The sequence below is a fragment of the Stigmatopora argus genome, chromosome 15 (genome assembly GCF_051989625.1).
Source record: "Stigmatopora argus isolate UIUO_Sarg chromosome 15, RoL_Sarg_1.0, whole genome shotgun sequence".
NCBI classification, from domain to species: Eukaryota; Metazoa; Chordata; class Actinopteri; order Syngnathiformes; family Syngnathidae; genus Stigmatopora; species Stigmatopora argus.
The window spans coordinates 14592828-14619349 of NC_135401.1; the positions used below are offsets into that span (position 1 = coordinate 14592828).

Sequence of the window (26522 nt, forward strand, 5' to 3'; positions counted from 1 at the left end):
AATAACACAATTAAGGTCAAAAAACAGCTGCCACAACAATTGCATATCAGGTCGGAAACCAAAAACACCTGCGTAAGAATTTTCACAAGTAAGCATACAAGGTGACCCGAGCGGATCGGAAACCAAAACAACTGTGTAAGAATTTGCACAAGTAAGCATAATAATTTTCATACAAGGTGACCCGAGCGACAGTATTTTTAAACAATATGCGAGTATTTTCGGAAGTTGATTCGATTATTGCCATCTGCCGGAATCCAAGTCAAAGCAATTTAAGAGTCCTTCACAGATCCTCATTGCGAACTCAGATCAACAGTCCTCGGCCCGGAACATGGTGACCTGTCCGGTCAATAGTCCTGAAAACAATTAAATGTCCTCGAAGCCAGCTGTGGGGGGGAAGTGTCCTTGTTATATCGAGCTTTCCTCTTCGTAAGAATGATATAATAATATGCACATATTTCACAATATACACATATATAATAATATCCCAGAATAACCCCAACAGTAATCATCAAAAAGTGTATATTTAGTGAATATTACAACTATAAACATACCAAGAGACTGTAATGTATTAATATATATATATATATATATATATATATATATATATATATATATATATATATATATATATACATACACACACACCGTATTTTCACAACTATTCGGCGCATCGTATTTTAAGCCGCAGTGTCAGTAACGTGTGCCATTTCTGTATTTTAGACACACAAATCACGCACCGTTTCATTAGACGCATATATATTATATATGGATGAACATCGAAACGCAATAGCGCTGGCTACCGGAAGCAGCCTATTTCCGGGTTCCGGTGCGCAGTGACTGCTGGGAAATATAGTTCTTGCACGCTACACCCACACGCTAAAAACGCGTTTTAAAAAGGCAACGGAAGCAAAACTGAGTTCGGTTGTACTTTATTTAGACATTTTACAACTCACTCACGTCATCATCACCCACAAATCCCTCAAAGTCCTCCTTTTCTGTGTCCGAATTAAACAATTGCCCAAACGAGCCTTCCAAAAAGCCGGGTCCCCTCTCTTCGTTCTCAGAGTCACTGTCATTTCCATGTGGCTCCTTAGAAATGATGCCGGCTTTGGCAAAAGCTCGAACAACCGTGCAAGCAGACACGTTCGCCCAGGCGGCCACAATCCATTCACAAATCGTAGCGTAAGAAGCCCGGCGCTGCCTGCCACTTTTCGTGAAGCCAGGCATGGCATATATATATATATTATTTATGGGTGATTATCGAACCGTAATAGCGCTGTCTACAAAAGCAGCCACAGACGCTATTTCCGGTGCGCAGTGACTGCTGGGATAAATAGTCCTTTTGTCAATACACCTAGGTTGACGGCTGTGATAACTTGCACTAATAGTATCAATATACTACAACGGCGAACACACTAATTTGGTGCTACATGTACCAAATGCACGCTACACCCGCACGCTAAAAACACGTTTTTAAAAAGGCAACGGAAGCAAGACTGAGTTCGGTTGTACTTTATTTAGCCATTTTACAATGTACTCACGTCATCATCAGCCACAAAACCATCAAAGTCCTCATTTTCTGTGTCCGAATTGAACAATTGTCCATCCAAAACGCTGAGTTTAATACGTTCGTCCAGGCGGCCACAATTCATTCGCAAATGGTAGCTAGCTAGTAGCTAGCGTAACTATTCCAAGGCTGTCTTCCATGGTTCGCAACTGTGTTGATGCCAATCGCCAGGCCACAATCCGTTCACAAATAGTAGCGAGCTAGTAGCTAGCGTAACTAGTATTCCAAGGCTGTCTTCCAATCTTCCAGTCTTCACAATCCATTGGGTGTATTGACAAAAAAAACTACATATCCCAGCAGTCACTGCGCAGTACTTTATCTACGGGAAAATAGTAGAGTCGGGGGCTGCTTGCCATAGTTGTCCTATCGACGGATTTATTTTATTTTATCGTGATAACAATTTTAGTATTGGTCCATCTATAAAGCGCACTGGATTATAAGGCGCCCTGTCTATTTTGGAGAACATTTCAGACTTTTATGTGCGCCTTATAGTCGTGAAAATACGGTGTGTATATATATATATATATATATATATATATATATATATATATATATAAACTTAAATGCTGTACTCACAGTGAAAATAGTCCCACATGATATAGTAAAAAAAATCAGGTTAATGTTTGTAATAAAAAAAAACAGGTTGACGATTGTATAATCTAAAGTAAAGGGCAGCCCCCTTTTGGCGGGGTACAGCGTCGCGTTCGGGATGAAGCATTTATAAAACCACTCATTATGGAGAGCTTTTGTCATCCAAGCTTTTCTGTTGCTCATCCAGTACACAGAGACCAATGTTTTGTTCTTGTTTTTCAAAGCGTGGGGACGGTTAATCTTGTAATTTAAGGCTGGCTTTACCATGAAGCTAGCGGCATTTCCACACAAGATAAGTGTCAGGCGATGCTTGTGAACTTTGTAACTTGGCGCTTTAAGTTCATTCTTGAATAAAAATGTGTGGGAAGGCATCCGCTTCCAGAAAAGGAGAGTCTTGTCCATGTTAAAAACTTGCTCCGGAAGATAGCCTTTCTCGTTAATTTCTTCCTCTCAAACTTTCTTTCTAACATTTGGCACTGTTATTTCTATTCTGTGAAAAAAAAATTTCTTAGATACTTGAACCAGCACTTTGAACTAAAACCAGTTTACAGTTTGAATTATTTAATTTCATGAGTGGTAGTTTGCTTGATTTTCTTACGATCAGTGCATATGTTCATCGGTGATACTTGATGTCAAGATATTTTAGATTACAGTTTTTACTTAAATAATTTTCAGGTTACTGTTTGATTTGTTTATTTTGGGGGGGAAATGTAAAAAAACTTGAAATTGTAAAATCAGCCCTTTTCAAACAGTGGGTTATAATCCGTTCAACATGCTTTTTTTAATATCCACTACAATTAGTGGCACTCCCATCGGTATCGTGAAGGCCTTTTTTGCACCAAGCATTTTTTTAAATTGGCTTTCATAACCAAATTGGTTTGAGAAAAAAATATATTTCCTCTTTAGATATCGGCAATCGGCCCCCAAAAAATTTAATGCCGGTATCGGCCTTTAAAAATCCTATATCGGTCATCCTCTAATGCAAATATGCGTCCCATTGGCATTAATGAGCCGTCGTTTTCTCGTGTTACAAGTCTTTGAACTTGAATGCAAATGCTATGCTATTTTCCTCTGATTATCATGAACACAGTCACATGATTGTTTTTTTATGGACCGGATCCTCAACACACTGCCACCCAGCCTATGTTTCACGTACAACAGAGAATGTGTGCTCATTCAGCTTATCAAAGTGTAGCGTAGTGCTTTGTTTCCCAACAACTGTCCCGCGGCACACCGGTGCGCCATGGGAAATTATCTGCCAAGAAGTTTTACATTGTAATATTCCTAGCAAAAATATATATGAGAAAAAATGGATTACGAGATAAATGTTTAAATGTGATGAACAATAAGTCCATATTGAAATATTACAAGATTCTAATCGTAACATTACAAGATTAAAGTTGTTTTGTTGCTTATTTTTAATGTAAAGTGAACCGGAAGTTATTTGGCAATGTAAGGTCGGCGTGATATTGAAATACTTTTTGTCTATTTGTTTGATTCCTTTTGATGAATATATTGTAAGTATAGAGGACAGAGTTTTTATATGATTTTCAGATGATGGTGCGGCTTTTTTTTCCCAATGCATGAAGCGTGCAGCAGCTCAAAACCAGTTGGAAAACACTCGCGTAGTGTGTAGTGCTCAAACACCTTTTTCTTAAGTCTTTATAAATTGATCTTTTTTTTTTTTATTGTAGATGATTAAAAATGTTTTGTTTTTTGGGTTGTTGTTTTTGCCAAAAATGATACGTCTAAATACCAATTATTAGATTAATAATTCCCCCCCCCAAAAAAAATGTGGAATCATTTGTATTTGGGGACTGAACAGTAGGGAGAGGAAGAAACATTTTCTTTTAACATTTTGGTAATTAATCCTCTGGATGTGTCCTGTGGGCATATAATGATTCAATCCTCACCACTTCATGATTACGTCACCATGCTTGCAGTATAACCTCGTTTGAAATTGTGAAAATGGAGCTTCACTCTTCTTGTCTTTACCTATAGTCAATATGCCAAGTAAAACGGGCGATGGCCCCATTTAAGCTTTTTTGCCCTCATGAATAAGCATGAAAAACCCACTTGGATCTTGCGTTTGTGTCCATATTTTCGTAATTACTTGTCCTTCTTCCAATACGAAAACACAGTTGAGAACTACCGTATTTACTCGCATATAAGCCGCTTTTGTTGGCCAAAAAAATGATGACTCAATCGAGAATACGGCTTATATGCGCATAAAAACACGACCTGCACGAAACTAAGTTGACGTCGCCATGGCACGATGACGTCACGACAAAATGGCGTTGCGACGTCATGACGCAAGTGAATGCAGGCGATATTTATTTCAAAATAGAGAAAAGATAAACAAATAAAACGCTAAAACAAATTAATTTTGACGTCTATGAATGAAATTCAAGATATAAAACGTATGTATCATGCATAAAACGTGAAAAAACTCACGTTGCTGTCACTGCTCGCATCTTACCTAGGTCCTGGGGAGCCATCTTAGCTAGGGTGGTGCCGTCTAAACCTAGTTAAACGTGCTCTGACTGGCCAGACGCGAGTAGCCTTGATTTTGAAACAAAACAAAACTGCATTTTGATTCGTTTTTGTTGTATTTCTTGATCAAAAGTGACAACTCTTAGAGTAATATGAACCATCGAAAGAATTGAGATATTTTGACATTAGAAGCAATATGGCTGCCACAACATCTTAAACTTCTGGTAAGAAAATTGTAATTTCTTTAATTAGAAAGCATCAGGTTTTCATCAAGATAGACATTTCTTTTTTCAAATTGAATAATTTGATACCTTGCATTCACAAAGATAGGCACATTACATTTCTTATTATATTGACCCAAATAATGTGCTTTTGATTCATACAGTATCTTAGAAATACCACTTGTGATAATTTTTCTTAAGATTTTCCCTTCAAAGTAAAACATTTGTACTCCCTATTAAAACCATAAATATGGAGGTGAAAATTGAGAATCAGGGGGGCGGCTTATACGTGAGAAATTGTAAAATTCAAAAATTTCAAGGCAGATACACACGGGCGGCTTATATGCGAGTAAATAAGGTAAATTTGACATTATTACAACAACTTGCTGAAAAGAATCACACATGCATCATCTTCACCACTGTTGTTCTACTCAAAAGAATGTTTTTGACCATATTTTGAATGTAGGCCAAAGACCCCAATTGAATTTTCAAATATAAAACTATTCAGCCTCGTTTTTTTTCCTATTGAATTTTCATATTTACAAGTTGAATTAATATTATCAAGCTTCAAAGTAATTTGTTGAGTATGTTTGTGAATAGGACATCAATCTTACAAATCTTGCCAAAGAAATGTAGGATTCTTTGTGGTCCCAAAATCATATATTCAACAAATGGTTTGTTTTTTTGTTTCCTCAAAAAGATGAAAAAATAATTAGGCAAATATTTTAAGGGGGCGATGACTTGGTCATAGTGAAGAAACTAAACCAGACCATTGTAAACAAGTCTTTCTTTGAAATATACAGAAAACATTATATTCATGCAAAATCTGAAAAAAAAATGGTTTAAAAAACACAGGCCAACATATTAAAACCCTTTCAGGGACAGTGATCACTGCAGTGGACATAAATTCAAGCATTATTACCATAACTCATTCATTCACAGCCCAGCACACAGTTTGTGTTGTAGAAGTTAGTAAAATTTACATTGAAAACATCTATTGGCACCTGTTCAAACCTTTTTAACTGTAAGGGGTTTGAAGAAATTATTCTTTCACTTCCAGCCCCTCCTAGTAATGATCGATTTTGACATTGTTAGGTTCACCAATAGGCATTCCCGAATGCACACACATTTCCCCATCAATGATTTAAATTAAGTAAGGTTACAAGATAAATAAATAAAAAAGTTAAATACAAATAAGGGGAAAAACATATCTTCTCTTTTTAAATCTATTTTTAAATTCCTATTGATCTTTCAAAAACAAGTGGAAAATACAGTTCGTATTCCCTGATTTTTGTATAATAAATAGTACATATGAGCTACATGCATGATTAATTGCAAAATCAGTCAGTAATTAGTTTACTATCAAAATCATTTGGCATCATAATCAATTGTAGTAAATGAGTTAATAGTAAATGTTCTATATTTATTTTAAACTTGATATTTTTAAGCTTTGCTTTCATTTTTAATATTTTTTTAATAATAACATTTTATTCCCTGATACCCATTGTATGTACAATAGTCAATGGGATTTATATATGAACTGATTAGTCGAATAATCACAAAACCAATCAGTGATTAGTTGACGATCAAAACATTTGCCTGTTAATAGTTACACTAGTTAATAGTTGCCTGTACGCATTTGTGTTCATAGCTTCATTGGCAGGGAAAGAGATCCTGACTCAGCCCCCGGAGCTCGAAGACGCCGCAGAGAAGTCCCAAGCTAGCAGACAAGAGGTGCCCCCCCCTCTGGATGCCCCCAAAGATGTCCCTGACGCCTGGATCCAGGTGGAGAAGCGTCACCGACACACGGCTGGTAAAATCAAGGTATCCAAAACTGTTATATGTTTATTTTCCCAACCTTTTTGCAGCGTTGGCTGTAGAATTTGAACTATGTGAACGTTAGGATTGACACAAAGGATTATTTTTGATACCAATCTAAGTTTTTTTGCAAAGATTCGACGAATCGGCTAATTTAGGGAATCATCGTATATATCGTTGATAATATTTAGCAACTGTATGCTGTGAAAAGTTGTAATAGAAATATTGTAGAAATATAAGTAATAGGCTTGTCTGTAACTATTTAAAAATACTCAAAACTGAGGGGATAAGCCAGATATAGACCATCACTTTAATTACATTAATATTAACATTTTATGTAACAAATCACCTGATAATTTAACAGTAATCCACAAAATGAGTATCACAATTTTCTATCTCCTAGTATAAAAATATTTATTTTGACTAGCTTTAGCCAAAAATTATTTGGGGGGAAAAAAAACTGTTAGGTCTGTAAAACAACTTCAGGAACAGGCACAGAAAGAGTGAGACAAATTTAAAAGAAATAAGTTTATTACCAGACTGCAGGATGGGGAGAGAGCTCCAACAGCTGTGTAGGCACAGTTTGTTGTCCTTGCAACTCTCTCCGAATGAACAGTGGGTGAGTCTTTATATAGGCAGACAACAGAGCAGTCTCTATGACAACGACCAAACTTTGGGCAAAGTCAGATTAATCAGTGTCAATTCTCCATGACAACGACCAAACTTTGGGCAAAGTCTGATTAATCAGTGTCAAGTCTCTATGACAACGATGTTTCTATACAGTGGTACCTCGAGATACGAGCTTAATCCGTTCCGGAACTGAGCTCGTATGACGAGATTCTCGTAACTCGAGCGGACGTTTTCCATTGAAATGAATGGAAAACAAATTAATTCGTTCCAGCCCTCTGAAAAAACACCAAAAACAGGATATTGGATTGGAAAAAATGTTTTATTTCTTCTAATTCGCCATCTATTAACAAAGTAACACATAACTAGTGGTTTAATAGTAATAAAATCTGTTTAATCTAACTAAAATTGGGCAGATTTCGCCGACGGGAGACAGAGACGTTTGGGGGCGTGGGGGGGTGGGGTTCGATTTGTTTCCACGACAACGCACTCGTAAACGGAACAAACAAATTTAAATTAACTTGGATTAATATATACAGACACTCAAACATACGTTTAATGTAACTACACAAAACTGAATTCTAATTTTGTTGTAATCTTTTGTTACCTTCGTTTTTCGGGTTGGCGGTTTGTCACGCCTCCGCCCTCACGTTCGCTATCGATGGACTGTTTACTGTTGTATTGCCTTCAAAATATTCCCAAAATGATGCACACAAATGTCCTCACAATAGGATAAAGCACGACCACTTGCCAACGAGAAATAGTCTTTAAGGAACGATCGCGGTACCTTTCCTCAGAAAGAATAACAGGAAATGACCTAGCTGAGCTTCCCACGCATTGATTGTGGGTAATGAAGTTTTATTCTGAGAAAGGTATGGGTGTTGTGTGCAGGAGTATACTTCATTACCCAGAAAACCTTCTTTTTGCATGCGCGTTGTGCGTTTCCTGGTCCGAGGAGGAACTCGTTTGAATTATTCGTTCCGTGCTCGTAAATATTGTTATACACGAAAGATATGCAAAAAAGACCTGGCTTGGTCGCATCACGAAATTTTGACCGCATAACGGGCGAATTATTCGATCGAAATTTCCCCCGTAAGACGAGCATTTTGTATGACGAGCGGTCGTATGACGAGGTACCACTGTACAGTGGTACCTCGAGATACGAGCTTAATCCGTTCCGGGACTGAGCTCGTATGACAAGATTCTCGTAACTCGAGGTAAAGTTTCCCATTGAAATGAATGGGAAACAAATTAATTCGTTCCAACTCTCTGAAAAAAACACCAAAAACAGGATATTGGATTGAAAAAAATGTTTTATTTCTTATAATTCGCCATATATTGACAAAGTAATAAATAACGAGTGGTTTAATAGAAATAAAGTGTTTAATCTAACTAAAATTGGGCGGATTTCGCCGAGGGGAGAGAGAGACGCACAAAAGGGGCGGGGGGCTTCGGTTTGTTTTCCACACGACGCACTCGTAAACAGAACAAACACTCCACCCTCACGTTCGCTATCGATGGGCTGTTTGCTGTCGTACTATTCCCTTCAAAATATTCCGAAAATGATGCACACAAATGTCCTCACAATCGGAGAACGCACGACCACTTGCCAACGAGCAGCAGTCTTATCAGCGATCGCACCGCTGCTCATGGGAGCTTCGGGGGCGCTGGCTAGCGGCTCCCTTTTAGCTTGTAGCATCTGTGTTCGCACCCCCTCGAACGGCGCCTATGATAGAGTTGCTACCGGGGATGCTTTTGCGAGCACGAGTATACTTCATTACCCAGAAAGCCCTCTTTTCCCCGCGCATGCGCGTTGTGCGTTTCCTGGTCTGAATAGCTCATCCGGTGCTCGTAAATATTGTTATACACGAAAGATATGCCAAAAAAAATGCCATGGCAACCTGGCTTGGTCGCATCATGAAATTTTGACCGCATCACGGGCGAATTATTCGATCGAAATTTCCCCCGTAAGACGAGCATTCCGTATGACGAACGGTCGTATGACGAGGTACCACTGTACTTACAAAAACTGATACAATATGAACAAGCAATTGCAAAGCGATTTTGTCATCTTATCTTACAATCTTATCTTACAAAAACATAATGGCAACTTTCTAGATAATACGTGATTTGCTGGTTTGAAAATAAATGATTAACAGATGAATCTCTTTCTCCGAAAATGTCTCCAAAAACCTGCATATGTGCCACACATAATTTTAATTAATAACCTTTTTTCCCCAATGTAATACAATGTGATATATTTAATATATAGTAATATAATTATATATAATGTAATATAATTGCAGCATACAACACGAGGCATTCAGCTTTACACGTGGAAAATGCTTTAGGTGGGACCTGGTTTGCGCTGTAATATTAATCTTTGGAACCCCAAAAAATGTAAAAGGTATGTTACAAAAAAATTACATGAATAAAATGTACACCGTTATTTTAAAGCCATTAGAAAAGTAAGACGTTCTGTTGATCATTTTTCTGAAGTGTTGTGTTAATATGGTGTGATTAGTGTGTGGTCAATATTAAAGCAGTTAATTTTTAGAGTAACCTAAGTTTGTTTTATCAATGTGATGAGTGAATCGGCTCCCCTCGTCTACACCCATGCATTTCAGGACCGTGGCGATGCACCAGTCCCTCAGCAACAGGAGCGTTGCGCCCCGGAGCCTGACCAGGAGGAGCTGGACTTCATGTTCGATGAGGAGATGGACCAGATGGCGCCGCGCAAGAACCATTTCACCGACTGGTCGGATGAAGACGACTCGGACTACGAGCTGGACGACAGCGATGTGGACAAGATCCTAATCGTCACACAGACGCCGCCGTATCTGCGCAAGCATCCCAGTGGCGACCGCACGGGGCACCGCGAATCACGCGCCAAACTGACCGCTGACCTGGTAAAGGCCATCAATGATGGCCTATACTACTACGAGCAGGACCTGTGGAAGGATCAGGAGCAGGCAGACTGCACCAAGGTAATTAGTAATTCCAGAACCCCAAGACAATGTTTATTAAATCTATCTTTTATTTATATGGATATATATATATATATATATATATATATATATATATATATATATATATATATATATATATGTGTGTATATGTATATATATGTGTATATATATGTGTATATATATATGTATATATATGGATATATATATATATATATATATATATATATATATATATATATATATATATATATATATATATATATATATATATATGGATATATATATATGGATACAGACGCTCCCCTACTTACGAACATTCAACTTACGAACAACGGTACATACGAACATGTCTGCAAATTGCGTTTAAGTCCAAAAATGTTCGCAAGTCCAATTTTGTATTTCGCGTCTTTTTCGGAGTAGTACTTCTTTCCGCCGCTAATACCGACGCCTGGCGCTGTGAGAGCTCAGCTCACCCAGCATCTACCTTCTTCTTCGTTGCAATGCGGAAGTGCGTGAATGTATCTCCAGTGTGCAAAGAACCTTTTCATTTGTATCATTAAATATCTCATGCATCCAATATTGAATATGGTTGGTAAAAAGCTAAAGGCTTCTATTGAGGGAGTTGCAAGGAAGAGGCAAGCCATTTCATTTGAAACGAGTGGCAATAATAACGAAGCTTGATGCGCGTGAGAGTGGTGAGCGTTTCACGGGCATTGAATCGTTCGACCGTCAGTACCATTTATAAACAGAAAGATCGGGCAGCAGGACCCAAATATTGAACGTTGCACAAAGTTTGCAAATCAATTGAATGATGCCATACAGTGCTACCGCATCATTTATGATGAAAAAAAGAAGAAAACTGTGCAATCGTCATTAGGTCGCTTCTTTTGGCCAGTTTCTAATACATAAATCTCTCTCTCTCTCTCTACAGTACTGTACATATTCTCTCCATTTTATTAAATGTTTTTTTTTTTCAGTACAAACCAATGCGTGTTACTTATACAAGCCTTAAACATACAAATGCACTTATATAAACCTTCAATATACTTATATAGGCCTTAAACATAAATTATAATACAAAATATAGCACTGAATCAACTTACAAACAAATTCAACTTATGAACAATCGCTCGGAACCAATTGCGTTCGTAAGTAGGGGAGCGTCTGTATATATATATATATATATATATATGGATATATCCATATATATATGGATATATATATATATATATATATGGATATATCCATATATATATATATATATATATATATATATATATATATATATATATATATATATATATATATGGATATATCCATATATATATGGATATATATATAAATGGATATATATATATCAGTGGCGGGTCGTCAGGGCCTTCAAGGCCTTCTCTGCTGGCCTAAGAAATATCTGAATCATATTATATTTTGTCCATCAATACTTATTATTCCAAATGGTCTGTTAGCTTCATTTCATTGCTTTTTCCCCTGGTTGCACTGCTTCCAGATGTGTGTTTTCATATTGAAGCATTTAACCAATCACATTTCAGCCATTATTTGTTGCCAGATCAGATCTGCCTCAAAGCCTTCACAATCAGTTCTGCGGGCTCTGCTGCATTAAACTAGACTGTTGCTTTTAACCAATCAGATTTCGAGTTGGCAACCCCACAATGCTTTTTCATACGCATTAGCATTTTGCTGGCTGGGATACGGCATTGCTTTCACCAACTATGATTGGCTAGTAGGCGGGCCAAAGCCATAGTGAGGCAGCCAGAGATCGCAAACTCCACCCACAATGGCCGACAGAGGCGAAAACAAATGGATTCTGTTGCAGATTTGCTCACAAAGCTATTTTCCAGACGGACTTTTCCAGAAAAAAATGGACATCATTAAGAAAGGGCGGTCAACTCCGAAGCTAGTAAGCCTGTTACAGCCTGGAAAATGGTGTGTGCGCCACTTTCAGTGCGCTAACTTAGCTGCACAAGGATATATATTGTTGTGTTTATTTAAAGCCATTTTCAAAACGGACTATGCCGGAAATATGACAGGACAGGCTCGACTTTCATCATTAGCTTCGATGGCGATAGGAAAGAAGGAAGAAAGAAAGGAGGATGGATATTGTGTACAGTTAAAAATAATTTTTGGTGAGTATAATATGGCTATATTCCTAAATAATATTTCAATTGTGGGCCCGGTTCTGATATCTGAAAAGCTCCACTGTTTGTATTTAAGCTCCAGTGTTTGTATTTAATCCCTAAATGCTGCTAGGATGTGGATTTTATCCCAGTTTAATTTTTGCCGTTTTGCCATTGACGTCCATTGCTGTCTTTTCCCGAGGAAATCACCCCCCTGGCCTGGTTGTAATGTCTCAAAAGCTCCAGTATTTGTATTCAATCAATAAATGCTGCTAGGAAGTGGATTTTACCTAATTTTAGTGCATTTTTTGTCATTTCACGTATGGACGTATCGACGTTCATCGCTGTCTTTTTACCGGGGAAATGATACTCCGGGCCCGGTTCTGATGTCTAAAAAGCTCCAGTATTTGTATTTAATCAATAAATGCTGTTTTCGGCTGGATTTTACCCCATTTTCGGGCAATGTAACTTGGATTAATATACGTATATAGACACACTTAAACCGTGACCGGACGTTTCGTCGAAAGACGTTTGGTAGAACGGACGGGCCGTCGACCGGACGTTTGGTAGAACGGACGGGCCGTCGACCGGACGTTTGGTAGAACGGACGGGCCGTCGACCGGACGTTTGGTAGAACGGACGCGCCGTCGACCGGACGTTTGGTAGAACGGACGGGCCGTCGACCGGACGTCCGGTCGAACGGACGGGCCGTCGACCGGACGTCCGGTCGAACGGACGGGCCGTCGACCGGACGTCCGGTCGAACGGACGGGCCGTCGACCGGACGTCCGGTCGAACGGACGGGCCGTCGACCGGACGTCCGGTCGAACGGACGGGCCGTCGACCGGACGTCCGGTCGAACGGACGGGCCGTCGACCGGACGTCCGGTCGAACGGACGGGCCGTCGACCGGACGTCCGGTCGAACGGACGGGCCGTCGACCGGACGTCCGGTCGAACGGACGGGCCGTCGACCGGACGTTTGGTAGAACGGACTCTCTCTCCCATGATTATAATTTTGAGAGCAAGAGATTACCTGGTTGCTTGCTGTCTCTCTCTCATAGTTTGACAGCGAGCGAACCCGGCGACCAGACGTCCGGTCGGGCCGTCGACCGGACGTCCGGTCGAACGGACGGGCCGTCGACCGGACGTCCGGTCGAACGGACGGGCCGTCGACCGGACGTCCGGTCGAACGGACGGGCCGTCGACCGGACGTCCGGTCGAACGGACGGGCCGTCGACCGGACGTCCGGTCGAACGGACGGGCCGTCGACCGGACGTCCGGTCGAACGGACGGGCCGTCGACCGGACGTCCGGTCGAACGGACGGGCCGTCGACCGGACGTCCGGTCGAACGGACGGGCCGTCGACCGGACGTCCGGTCGAACGGACGGGCCGTCGACCGGACGTCCGGTCGAACGGACGGGCCGTCGACCGGACGTCCGGTCGAACGGACGGGCCGTCGACCGGACGTCCGGTCGAACGGACGGGCCGTCGACCGGACGTCCGGTCGAACGGACGGGCCGTCGACCGGACGTCCGGTCGAACGGACGGGCCGTCGACCGGACGTCCGGTCGAACGGACGGGCCGTCGACCGGACGTCCGGTCGAACGGACGGGCCGTCGACCGGACGTCCGGTCGAACGGACGGGCCGTCGACCGGACGTCCGGTCGAACGGACGGGCCGTCGACCGGACGTCCGGTCGAACGGACGGGCCGTCGACCGGACGTCCGGTCGAACGGACGGGCCGTCGACCGGACGTCCGGTCGAACGGACGGGCCGTCGACCGGACGTCCGGTCGAACGGACGGGCCGTCGACCGGACGTCCGGTCGAACGGACGGGCCGTCGACCGGACGGGCCGTCGACCGGACGTTAGGTCGAACGGACGTTTGGTCGCCGGGTTCGCTCGCTGTCAAACTATGAGAGAGAGACGGCGAGCAACCAGGTAATCTCTTGCTCTCAAAATTATAATCATGGGAGAGAGTCCGTTCTACCAAACGTCCGGTCGACGCCCCGTCCGTTCTACCAAACGTCCGGTCGACGACCTGTCCGTTCTACCAAACGTCCGGTCGACCAAACGTCCGGTCGACGCCCCGTCCGTTCTACCAAATGTCCGGTCGACGACCTGTCCGTTCTACCAAACGTCCGGTCGACCAAACGTCCGGGGACCAAACGTCTTTCGACGAAACGTCCGAGTGCCCACTCAAACATACATTTAATGTAACTTCACACAAAACTGAATTCTAATTTTGTTTTAATTTGTTTTACCTTTCTTCTCCTGGCCGGTTAGCTGTTTGCCACGCCTCCACCCTCACGTTCGCTATCGATGGGCTGTTTGCTGTTGTATTCCCTTCAAAATATTCCGAAAATGATGCACACAAATGTCCTCACAATAGGATAACGCACGACCAATTGCCAACGAGAAGTAGTCTTGAATGAGCGATCGCGGGAGCTAACAGGCTACGGAAGGAAAAAATGCAACAGCACAGCCTTCCCACGTATGGATTGTGGGTAATGAAGTTTTATTCTGAGAAAGAGTGCCATTGGCTATCAGTATTGTGTGCACGAGTATACTTAATTACCCAGAAAGCCCTCTTTTTGCCCGCGCATGCGGGTTGTGCGTTTTCTGGTCCATGTGTCGGAGAAAATCGTGTGAAGAAATCGTTCAGTGCTCGTAGATATCTGTTATACACGAAAGAGATGCGGCAAAAAAAGACAGTGCGCTACAATGATAAACAGCCTCTCATGTCATGGCCACCTGGCTTTCTCGCATCTCAAAATTTTTCAGTTTTGTGTAAAGTTACATTAAACGTATGTTTGAGTGTGTTTGTATATATTAATCCAAGTTAATTTAAATTTGTTTGTTCGGTTAAGAGTACGCTGTCGTGATCGCTAATATGAGGAGTATATATTACTTCTCGTTGGCAAGTGGTCGTGCGTTATCCTATTGTGAGGACATTTGTGTGCATCATTTTCGGAATATTTTGAAGGGAATACAAAAGCAAACAGCCCATCGATAGTGAAAGTCAAGTTGGAGGCGGGGCAAATAGAGCCAACCCGGGAGAAGAAAGGTGTCCAACTTTAATACAAAATTAGAATTAAGTTAAGTGTAAGGTTAGATTAAACTTATTTTTGAGTGTGTCTGCATCGTAATCCAAGTTCATTTAAATTTGTTTATGTTATGTTACGACAGCATTGCCGTGAAAAAAGCCCCCCCCCCCTCTCTCTGTCCGTCTCTCTCTCTCCCCCCCTTCGAAATCTGTATAATTTTAGTACTATTAAACACATTTTAATAATATTAAACCACTAGTTGTGTTACTTTGTTAATAGATGGCAAATTAGAACAAATAAAACATTTTTTCCAATCCAATATCCTGTTTTTGGTGTTTTTTCAGAGGGTTGGAAATAATTAATTTGTTTTTAGTTGATTTCAATGGGAAACGTTCGTTCGAGTTACGAGAATATCGACACATACGAGCTCAGTCCCGGAACAAATTAAGCTCGTATCTCGAGGTACCACTGTATATGTATGTATGTATATATGAATGTGTATATACGTATATGTGGGTGACCTAAATACGAAGTTCTGAGGCTTGAAGAATGACATGCGCACAGGACGTGCCGGTGCATATGTCAACGCCGGAGAGTTAAGATCAGTATTTGCGACAGTACATGACACATGGGAACTGTCAGGCCTGAACACACATTAATGCACGCAGCAAGGTCACTGTGTGTAATGTTCAAAGTCCACCTGCCATGTGTCATGTTTTCCCCTCATGCTCTCCTATCAGCCATGTTACAACCTATGACGAGAGCCAAAAATACCAAAGTAAAAAGCTGTTCTTCCTCTGTTCTCTAGCAGGAAGTGGAGAACTTCAAGAAACTTAGCGTCATCAGCCAAGATGAGTTTGACACACTCGCGCCAAAGGCCTCCGTGGACCTCAACCAGGAAGTGCCGTCCTTACTGCCCGTTGGTGAGTTTGGCCACAGAGGTGGTTGACTAATAAATATCACAAATCGATAGCCAAATGAGAAAAGTCAGACGTGATAGCATAAGTAACCAGTGGCCATCGTAAAGCGGTGAAATTCTTTCTTAACAACACAGAATCTTTAGGCTTTCAGATGGTTATCAGTTTGCATTAACATGGCAATGATTCTGGCTTGATGTTGAAAGAAATAATTTTTAAGTTTGCAATTAATTTACTTATTAATTTATTTACTTATTAATTTATTTGCTGACATTCGTGAAAAACCAAGCTGTTTCAAAATTGTTTGAAAATTTAGAAAGTTATAGATATTGTCCAATGACGCAAAATTGCCGACAAGTGATAACCGCCATCCCAATTGGCGCGCGTTCACCTCTAACTCTAAATATATGTGATATCTATGGTTGATGGGTGAGGCTTCTTCCCTGCTTGACCCCTACGTGTTGTGATTCCAGAGCTGGGCGAGACGGAAATGGCCCACTCGCTGCCTAAAACAGTGCCAGCGTCACCTGAGGTCCGCCCTCCCAGGACGCCCAGAACCCCACGCACCCCCGGGCGCCAGGACCCCAAAAAGGCACCACGATTTTACCCAGTGATGAAGGAGAGCTCTGCTGTTGACGGACAGGTGGGAGAGTGGTGGCCATCCATCAAAGTTTAAGTCAAATATTCACAAAAAATACAAATAAAATGAATTTAATAATAATAATTTTAAAAAGATCCAGCATTGAGCACACATGAGCCCAAATCAATACATTTGGAGTAAAATAAACAAAAGATAAAAAAATGAACTTTTAATGAATTATGTTTTTAAAATTTGACTAAAATTAAAAAACAAACCGCTTGGATCCTTGTGGTGTTCGTTGGCACTTGAGCCCACGTAAGACATAGTGCTCCATTAACAGTTATGTGCGTCTTATCCAAATAAAAATGAAAAGAAGTTTAAAATTTGATTTTTTTCAAAATCAGTACAGACGCTCCCCTACTTACGAACATTCAACTTACGAACAACGGTACATACGAACATGTCTGCAAATTGCGTTTAAGTCCAAAAATGTTCGCAAGTCCAATTTTGTATTTCGCCCCTTTTTCGGAGTAGTACTTCTTTCCGCCGCTAATACCGACGCCTGGCGCTGTGAGAGCTTAGCTCACCCAGCATCTACCTTCTTCTTCGTTGCAATGCGGAAGTGCGTGAATGTATCTCCAGTGTGCAAAGAACCTTTTTCATTTGTATCATTAAATATCTCATGCATCCAATATTGAATATGGTTGGTAAAAAGCTAAAGGCTTCTATTGAGGGAGTTGCAAGGAAGAGACAAGCCGAGTGGCAATAATAACGAAGCTTGATGCGCGTGAGAGTGGTGAGCGTTGCACATTCAGTACCATTTATAAACAGAAAGATCGAGCAGCAGGACCCAAATATTGAACATTGCACAAAGTTTGCAAATCAATTGAATGATTGCGTAAGTAGGGGAGCGTCTGTACAGTCATCCTTCAGCACTTTGCGGCTTCACTCTCGTGGTATTTTATATTCAATATCCAAATACAAAAATAAAAATATAAATGTCAAAATTCCCAAAAGACACTTCCCTGTCTTCCGCTTGCCACTCAGAAAATGGCGGAAGACAGAAGACCATCACTCAACTCCGCTCCGAAGAAGAAAAATGGTGGGCTCCGGACGGAGGCCGTTGCTCTTAACCGAAAATGTAATTAAATGCCCTTATTGTTATTCCACAAGTATAATGAGATTTAAAGCTTTACACATAAATCATCAATAAATAAGTAGTCAACATGAATAAGTTGTCACATAAATAAGTAATCAGATACAAAAAGTAACTAAAGTCGTTGGCAGCCTATGGAGTTTGAGTGCAAGTACAAGATAATAAATTTGTCCAGATTAGGTCTTCCTAGGTATAGAACTTGAGTAGAGTATGGTAACAGCTCTTGGGAAGAAACTGTCCTTGAGTCTGTTTGTTTTGGCTGTTATGGTCCTGTACCGCCTGCCAGAGGGCAGCAGGGTGAAGAGGTGGAAGCCGGGATGTTTATTGTCTTTTATGATGCTCTTTGGCATTTCTAGGCACCAGGATTTGTAGATCGTTGACAGGGGGTGTAGGTGGCAGTTGATGATCTTTTGGGCTGTGATCACCCTTTGCAGTCTTGTCCTGTCCTCTTCTGTGCAGTCTGAGTGCCTCACTGACACAGCGTAGGTCAGCATGTTCTCAATGGCTGACCGGTTGAAAGTCACCAGCATGTTGGTTTCTTAGTTGCTCCTTCCTGAGCACTCAGGAACTGTAGCCTCTGCTGCCACCATTATGTCATCCACAAATTTCACAATTATGTTCTCGGGGTGCGTTGGTCTGCACACAGCTTTGGGGTGAGCTGGTGCTGAGCATGCGGGCAGATGAGTGGTGGCCACCCAGCTTCACGTGCTGGGGTCGGTTGACCAGAAAGTCCTTGATCCAGGGAGCAGATGTAAGGTGGTACCCCAGGTTGGCCAACTTGAGAATAAGAATGCCCGGTATTATTGTGTTAAAGGCTGAGCTGTAGTCGAGCATTCTAACATAGGTGGCTTCTTCTAGTGACAGGTTGAAATGTCAGTGAAACCTGGTGCTAGTTGGTCAGCACATGCCTTGAATCCTTTCCCTTGTATTCCATCCGGTCCTGTGGCCTTCCTAGGGTTGACAGCACTGAGCATACGTCTCACATCCACTACCTCCACGGTGAGTGGGTGAGACTTTTTCCAGAGGTTGGTGTGGGTGGTGTGGAAAATAGACCTCTCTGAGTAATCTAGACGACTGGGAGCCTTGGTGAGGATAGATTTTTTTCAGAGATGCGAGCCCTGTGCAACCTTAGGGCAGAGGCCCCCACTCTTATCCGAAAATAGAGCCTTCTAAGCGGACAGGACGGCCGGTAGTCTTGAGCTAGCGGAGCTGATAGTGGAATTTTCCAGAAATGTTTTAAAGTGCAAACTCCGGGCAACATTGTGGTGGACCCCGTCGCCCTTATCCGAAAAAAGAGCTCACGAGGCGGGTAAAACGGCTAGACACCACAGAGGAGCAAAGTATAAGTTAAATTTCTCATTAAATGCACCGGGTGGACCCCGTCGCTCTTAACCGAAAATAGAACTCTCTGGGCGGGTAAGACGGCGCGAAGAAGCAAAGAGGAAGATTAATTTCCACCAAAACGATGACGGCAATAAAGAGGAATAACGTGGTCGTAGTACTTTGAGAAATCGGCAAGAAATGTTCAATATGACTCCGTTTGAAACAAAGTATCCCAGAAATTGATGACAACATGGTTATTGCAATCGAATATGGCTAATTTATCGTCTTGACAGTATCATGTCCTTGTACAAATCCATTTTTGCTCAAAAAAGAAACAGATCCACTGTGTTCATTGTGCCCCAAAAATTTCTCGCACAAGCTCCTCCTGCTGACCAGACGATACCTCTCAACAGCTGACTTTGAATAACACTCTCAATAACATGCGTACTAAATCGTCATCTTCACTTCACCCTAATCGTACAGCACAGATCTTTCATTGTCATTTTTGCATTAAGATTAAGCAGAGAAGAGCTATTCTCAGAGGTGAATAGAGTACTTTAAGTATTTACACATTTATATAATTGTGTAACTTTTAATATCAGCACTTCTTGATAATGTCTGGAGGCAAAAACGTGTGTATGGTAGAAATAATGGCTGATCCTACTTGGCGTTTTTTTTTTATTATAGCGGCCATGTCTGGTCTACATTATCTGTGAAATTAGAGGGCATACTGTATAGATACATTGTTACAAACCTCTAGGTTCCTTTGACTGCCATTGAAATCAATGGCAAATCCATATACAGACTTATCTGGAATTTCCGGAGTTTACCCGGACAAGTAACGCAAACTCTGGTACCCCTAACAACCTCCCTAAACTCCGGAAATCCCCAAAAATTGTCACTTAATTTTTTTTGAAGCAACCATTTCGGAAAAGTATCAAATTTCCAATTTAATTGCCTCGAAATTCACACCACCGGCCTTGTTTTAAAGGAAGTGTGAGTTTTAAAAACAATGGGTTTTTTTAAGCTATAAAAAATAAATAATAAATGCAGGACATCTTAGCCCAGATGACACACTAGCTGTCATAGTATTCCATCAGCGGTCCTAATTATGTTGTCCCTCCAGATGCCCAGGAAGAAGAAGACCCGGCATAGTTCCAACCCCCCGCATGAAGCACACATTGGCTGGGTGATGGACTCGCGTGAACATAGGCCGCGCTCCGCCTCCATTAGGTACGATGAATTACCATATTTTCACACCTATAGGGTGCACCTTAAAGTCTAAAATTTTCTCTAAAATGGTCGATGTGCATTGTCTGTGCTCTAAATTCAATTTTTGTATGGCCCTGACCGCTTGAGTGACTGGTTTTATATCTTGCCGGCACTTATTGGGATCAACCCAGCGGACGTTCACCCTAAAAATAGCCTCCCCGCACATTCCAAGCATTACGGTAAATCCATTCAAAACATCCCAGTGGAGTGGCAAGGCATTTGACTTCCATGTGCTCGCAGCGCTTTTAACCCTCAAAAACACTCAATACTCAAAGAAACAGCATATTAGAGCTATACAGAGGAAATGCCTGACATGAATGATAACACAATGCGGGTGTGAACGCTTGGAAAATGGACTGAAGCCATGGATCTAACACAATTTTACAGCTTTGCTAACGGATTGCTAATGGATGGCCAACATAGTACAGACGCTCCCCTACTTATGAACGAGTTACGTTCCGAGCGATTGTTCATACGTTGAATTTGTTCGTAAGTTGCTCAGTGCTATATTTTGTATTATAATTTATGTTTAAGGCCTATATAAGTATATTGAAGGTTTATATAAGTGCATTTGTATGTTTAAGGCTTGTATAAGTAACACACATTGGTTTGTACTGAAAAAAACATTTCATAAAATGGAGAGAATACATACAGTACTGTATACATACATTAGAGAGAGAGAGAGATTTACTAGAAACTGGCCGAAAGAAGCTATCGAATGACGATTGCAGTTTTCTTTTTTCATCATAAATGATGCAGTAGCACTGTATGGCATCATTCAATTGATTTGCAAACTTTGTGCAACGTTCAATATTTGGGTCCTGCTCCTTGATCTTTATGTTTATAAATGGTACTGACGGTCGAACGATTCAAGTTGTAGAGACGCTCCCCTACTTACGAACATTCGACTTACGAACAACGGTACACACGAACATGTCTGCAAATTGCGTTTATGTCGAAAAATGTTCGTAAGTTCGATTTTGTATTGCGCGCCTTTTTCCGAGTAGTGCTTCTTTCCGCCGCTAATACCGACACCTGGCGCTGTGAGCTCCGCTCACCCAGCATCCACCTTCCTCTGCCCAGTTCGTTGCAGTGCGTAAGTTGCGTAAGTGCGTGACGTATCTCCAGTGCGCAAAGAACCTTTTTCATTTTTATCATGAAATATCTTGTGCAGCCATTATTCAATATGGTTGGTGAAAAGCGAAAGGCTTCTAGTGAGGGAGGTGCAAGGAAGAGGCAAGCCATTTCATTTGAAACGAGTGGCAATAATAACGAAGCTTGATGCGCGTGAGAGTGGTGAGCGTTGCACGGGCATACAACTTGAATCGTTCGACCGTCAGTACCATTTATAAACGGAAAGATCGAGCAGCAGGTCTGTTTTTATTGAACGTTGCACAAAGTTTGCAAATCAATTGAATGATGCCATACAGTGCTACTGCATCATTTATGATGGAAAAAAAGAAGAAAACTGTGCAATCGTCGTTAGATCGCTTCTTTCGGCCAGTTTCTAATACATAAATCTCTCTCTCTCTATACAGTACTGTACATATTCTCTCCATTTTATTAAATGTTTTTTCAGTACCAACCAATGCGTGTTACTTATACAAGCCTTAAACATACAAATGCACTTATATAAACCTTCAATATACTTATATAGGCCTTAAACATAAATTATAATACCAAATATAGCACTGAATCAACTTACAAACAAATTCAACTTATGAACAATCGCTCGGAACCTAACTCGTTTGTAAGTAGGGGAGCGTCTGTATTCACGTGCAACGCTCACCACTTTCTGACGCGCATCAAGCTTCGTTATTATTGCCACTCATTTCAAATGAAATGGCTTGCCTCTTCCTTGCACCTCCCTCAATAGAAGCCTTTCGATTTTCACCAACCATATTCAATAATGGATGCACGAGATATTTAATGATACAAATGAAAAAGGTTCTTTGCGCACTGGAGATACGTTCACGCACTTCCGCGTTGCAACGAACTGGGCAGAGGAAGGTGGATGCTAGGTGAGCTGAGCTCTCACAGCGCCAGGCGTCGGTATTAGCGGCGGAAAGAAGCACTACTTGGAAAAAGGCGCGCAATACAAAATCGAACTTACGAACATTCTTCGACATAAACGCAATTTGCAGACATGTTCGTATGTACCGTTGTTCGTAACTCGAATGTTCGTAAGTAGGGGAGCGTCTGTAGATCGGGCAGGCAGCGTCGCTCGAGTTACGTTGATGATTTAGAATGAATTGTCGATGCCGATATAACAGCGAGGTGAATCAAAGGCTTGGGAGTGATGAATGTCGCGAGTTACAATGGATTGTGGATGACTGGGCTCAAGTGTTGGCCAGCGCTGTTGTTCGACCTTTCGCCAAAGCTGGAATCAAGTTCCCAGAATACACAACTCTGACTGACAGTGGGGCTTAGTATTGAACGCCGAACTGTTTATATCACAGTGTACCTTTTTACCTGACTAAAGCATTTTCGAACTTAGTTTTGCCCGTGCTGTCTTTAAAAAACACGCTAGCGGCTAGCCTAACCTATGCTAACAGCTATCTTAACATACGCTACCGGCTAGCATAATTGTGCAAGTTCTCCTACTTGAAAAGATTATAGAGTGGCCTGTAATTGTCAACATGGGTAAACCTCAACCATGAGAGACAGAATGTGGAAAAAAAACTGAAATCACATTGATTTTTAAAGAATTTATTTCCAAATTAGAGTGGAAAATAAGTATTTGGTCACCTTCAAACAAGCAAGATTTCTGGCTGTCGAAGAGGTCTAACTTCTTCTAACAAGGTACCTGTATTAAAAGCATCTGTTTTAACTCATTATCGGTATAAAAGACACCTGTCCACAACCTCAGTCTCTCACACTCCAAACTCCACTCTGGCCAAGACCAAAGAGCTGTCGAAGGAAACCAGAGACAAAATTGTAGACCTGCACCAGGCTGGGAAGACTGAATCTGAAATAGGTAAAACGCTTGGTGTAAAGAAATCAACTGGGAGCAAGTATTAGAAAATGGAAGACATACAAGACCACTGATAATCTCCCTCGATCTGGGGCTCCATGCAAGATCTCACCCCGTGGCGTCAAAATGATGACAAGAACGGTGAGCAAAAATCCCAGAACCACACTGGGGGACCTAGTGAATGACCTACAGAGAGCTGGGACCACAGTAACAAAGGCTACTATCAGTAACACAATGCGCCACCAGGGACTCAAATCCTGCACTGCCAGACGTGTCCCACTGCTGAAGCCAGTACACATCCAGGCCCGTCTAGGGTTCGCTAGAGAGCATTTGGATGATCCAGAAGAGGACTGGGAGAATGTTGTGGTCAGATTAAACCAAAATAGAACTTTTTGGTAGAAACACAGGTTTTCATGTTTAGTGGAGAAAGAATACTGAATTGCATCCGAAGAACACCATACCCACTGTGAAGTATGGTGGTGGAAACACCATGCTTTGGGGCTGTTTTTCTGCAAAGGGAACGGGACGACTGACCTGTGTAAAGGAAATAATGAATGGGGCCATATATCGAGAGATTTTGAGTGAAAATCTCCTTCCGTCAGCAAGGACATTGAAGATGAGACGTGGCTGGGTCTTTCAGCATGACAATAATCCCAAACACAGTTAGGGCAACAAAGGAGTGGCTTTGTAAGAAGCATTTCAAGGTCCTGGAGTGGCCTAGCCTGTCTCCAGATCTCAACCCCATAGGAAATCTGTGGAGGGAGTTGAAAGTCCATGTTCCCCAACGACAGCCCCAAAACATCACTGCATCTGCATGGAGGAATGGGCCAAAATTCCAGCAACAGTGTGTGAAAAGCTTGAAGAGTTACAGAAAACATTTGGCCTCCGTTATTGCCAACAAAGGGTACATAACAAAGTATTGAGATGAACTTTTGGTATTGACCAAATACTTATTTTCCTCCATGATTTACAAATAAATTGTTTAAAAATCAAACTGTGATTTTCGGGGGGGGTCTCCACATTCTGTCTCTCATGGTTGAGGTTTACCCATGTGCACAATTACAGGCCTCACTAATCTTTTCAAGTAGGATAACTTGCACAATTGGTGGTTGAGTAAATACTTATTTTCCCCACTGTATCTCTTTTGCTGAGCAACTCAACTTATTGCTGCCTCACCAGACATAAGCAAGCTGTGACAGCTGTTCGTTAAGTGATAGATTGATCTTTGACACTTTGAATTTGTGCTGCAATTACGTCCTTTGGTGGTGAAGGGATGGGAGCTTGTCTCATCTCAATTGTACGCTCGGCTAACACATACGCTCTTTGGCGGTTATGTCAACGCACACTTGCCCACACACACACGTATACACAAAAAAACGGGGGTGCTGATGCGAGGTGAACGCTAGTTCCAGCCCAACGTTCAGGGGACAAAGAAGGAGGAACAGCTAATCATTTTGCAGGAATAGTGAAATCGCGATATACACACAGCATTAAAGAACTATGTGACCCTTCACCACTTCACGGCTTTGGTACATCGTGGGATTTATATTAAGTATTAAAAAGATCAAAATTCCCGCTGAAACTCGCAAGTGAAAGACAGGAGAGGAAAAACTGCGGAAGTCAGATTACCACTTCGGCGCTGAAATGGATGGCACTCTGCACAGAAGAAGAATCAAAATTTCACCATAGAAGAATGGAGTACAAACAGCTGAGAAGGACGCTGTCTTGCTTTTTCCTATTTTCTTCGGATTACATTTCGCATTGCGCACAGAGAGACTAGGCCAAGCCTATTCCAGCATTGTTTTGATTTTGAATCGCCGTTGAAAATGCCTCCTAAGCATCCTGCATCATCTAAGGCAGGGGTCCCCAAACTTTTTCCTGTGAGGGCCACATAACCTTTCCCTTCTCTGATGGGGGGCCAGTGTCAGTTTGTAACAGAAAAAGTGTGACGATCGTAGGGGAGCTTAATTTTTTTTATTGTTTTCCAGAAAGCCACACATAACCAAATAACCCTTTCCAGGTTCTTTACAGAAAAAAAGTCAGGAAACAAATAATAACACTATTAATGAAATAAATAACTAAATAACCCTCTGAGTTCTTCACAGAAAAAACAGGAAATAAATAACACTATTTATGAAATAAATAATAACTAAATAACTCTCTCTGGGTTCTTCATAGAAAAAAAAGCCATGCGTCCCATTAGACCGCGAGTTTCGCCCACCATGCTAGGAGCCCCGTGGCGTGATGCTAGCTAGCTTTGACCAGTCCAGGTCCAACTTCTCCATGGTTTGGCACACTTTGTCAAAAATATCCTCTCCCGTTGTAGTCCCTTTGAGACTTTGGAGGGCTGCCAGATCCTCGCATATCTCAAAGTTTGCGCTAACTCCACGAATAAAAATGAGCAGTTGCGCTGTGTCTTGCACGTCCGTGCTTTCATCCATTGCTAATGAAAAAAAGTCAAATTGCTTTCGTCTTCTGCTACAGCTGGGCATATACATTACTCCCGATTTCTTCAACGCGTTTGGTCATTGTATTCGTCGACAGACTTACGGCATTAAATGCATCTTACTTCTCGGGACACACCTCCTCCGCGACAGCACCCATACATTTCTTAACAAACCCCTCCGTCAGTGAAAGGCTTACCGCTGCTTGCTATCAGTTTAGCAACCCGAAAGCTGGCCCGAACGGATGCCTGGTTCAGCTGAGCTTGGCGTACAAATATATTTTGCTGAGATAGTCGTCCACTTTTTCCCTTTGAGAGTTTGTCTGCTCGTATTTGGCCTTGCAAGCTATCGTACTTGTCTTTGTGACAGGATTCATAGTGTCGGCGAA

General features: G+C 41.7%; 1 protein-coding gene across 3 annotated transcripts in view; it reads left to right on the plus strand.

Moving 5' to 3' along the window:
* The window catches only part of larp1b (La ribonucleoprotein 1B), a 61379-nt gene that overhangs the window by 26011 nt on the left and 8846 nt on the right, over window positions 1–26522 (plus strand). For 2 of the 3 annotated variants that reach the window (XM_077620838.1, XM_077620842.1), the window contains 5 exons: window positions 6524–6696; window positions 9945–10304; window positions 16277–16391; window positions 16859–17028; window positions 20571–20677. In XM_077620838.1, coding sequence (XP_077476964.1) covers window positions 6524–6696; window positions 9945–10304; window positions 16277–16391; window positions 16859–17028; window positions 20571–20677 — 925 coding nt within the window. The remainder of the gene's footprint in view (window positions 1–6523; window positions 6697–9944; window positions 10305–16276; window positions 16392–16858; window positions 17029–20570; window positions 20678–26522) is intronic. The other variant, XM_077620839.1, reaches the window with a different exon arrangement.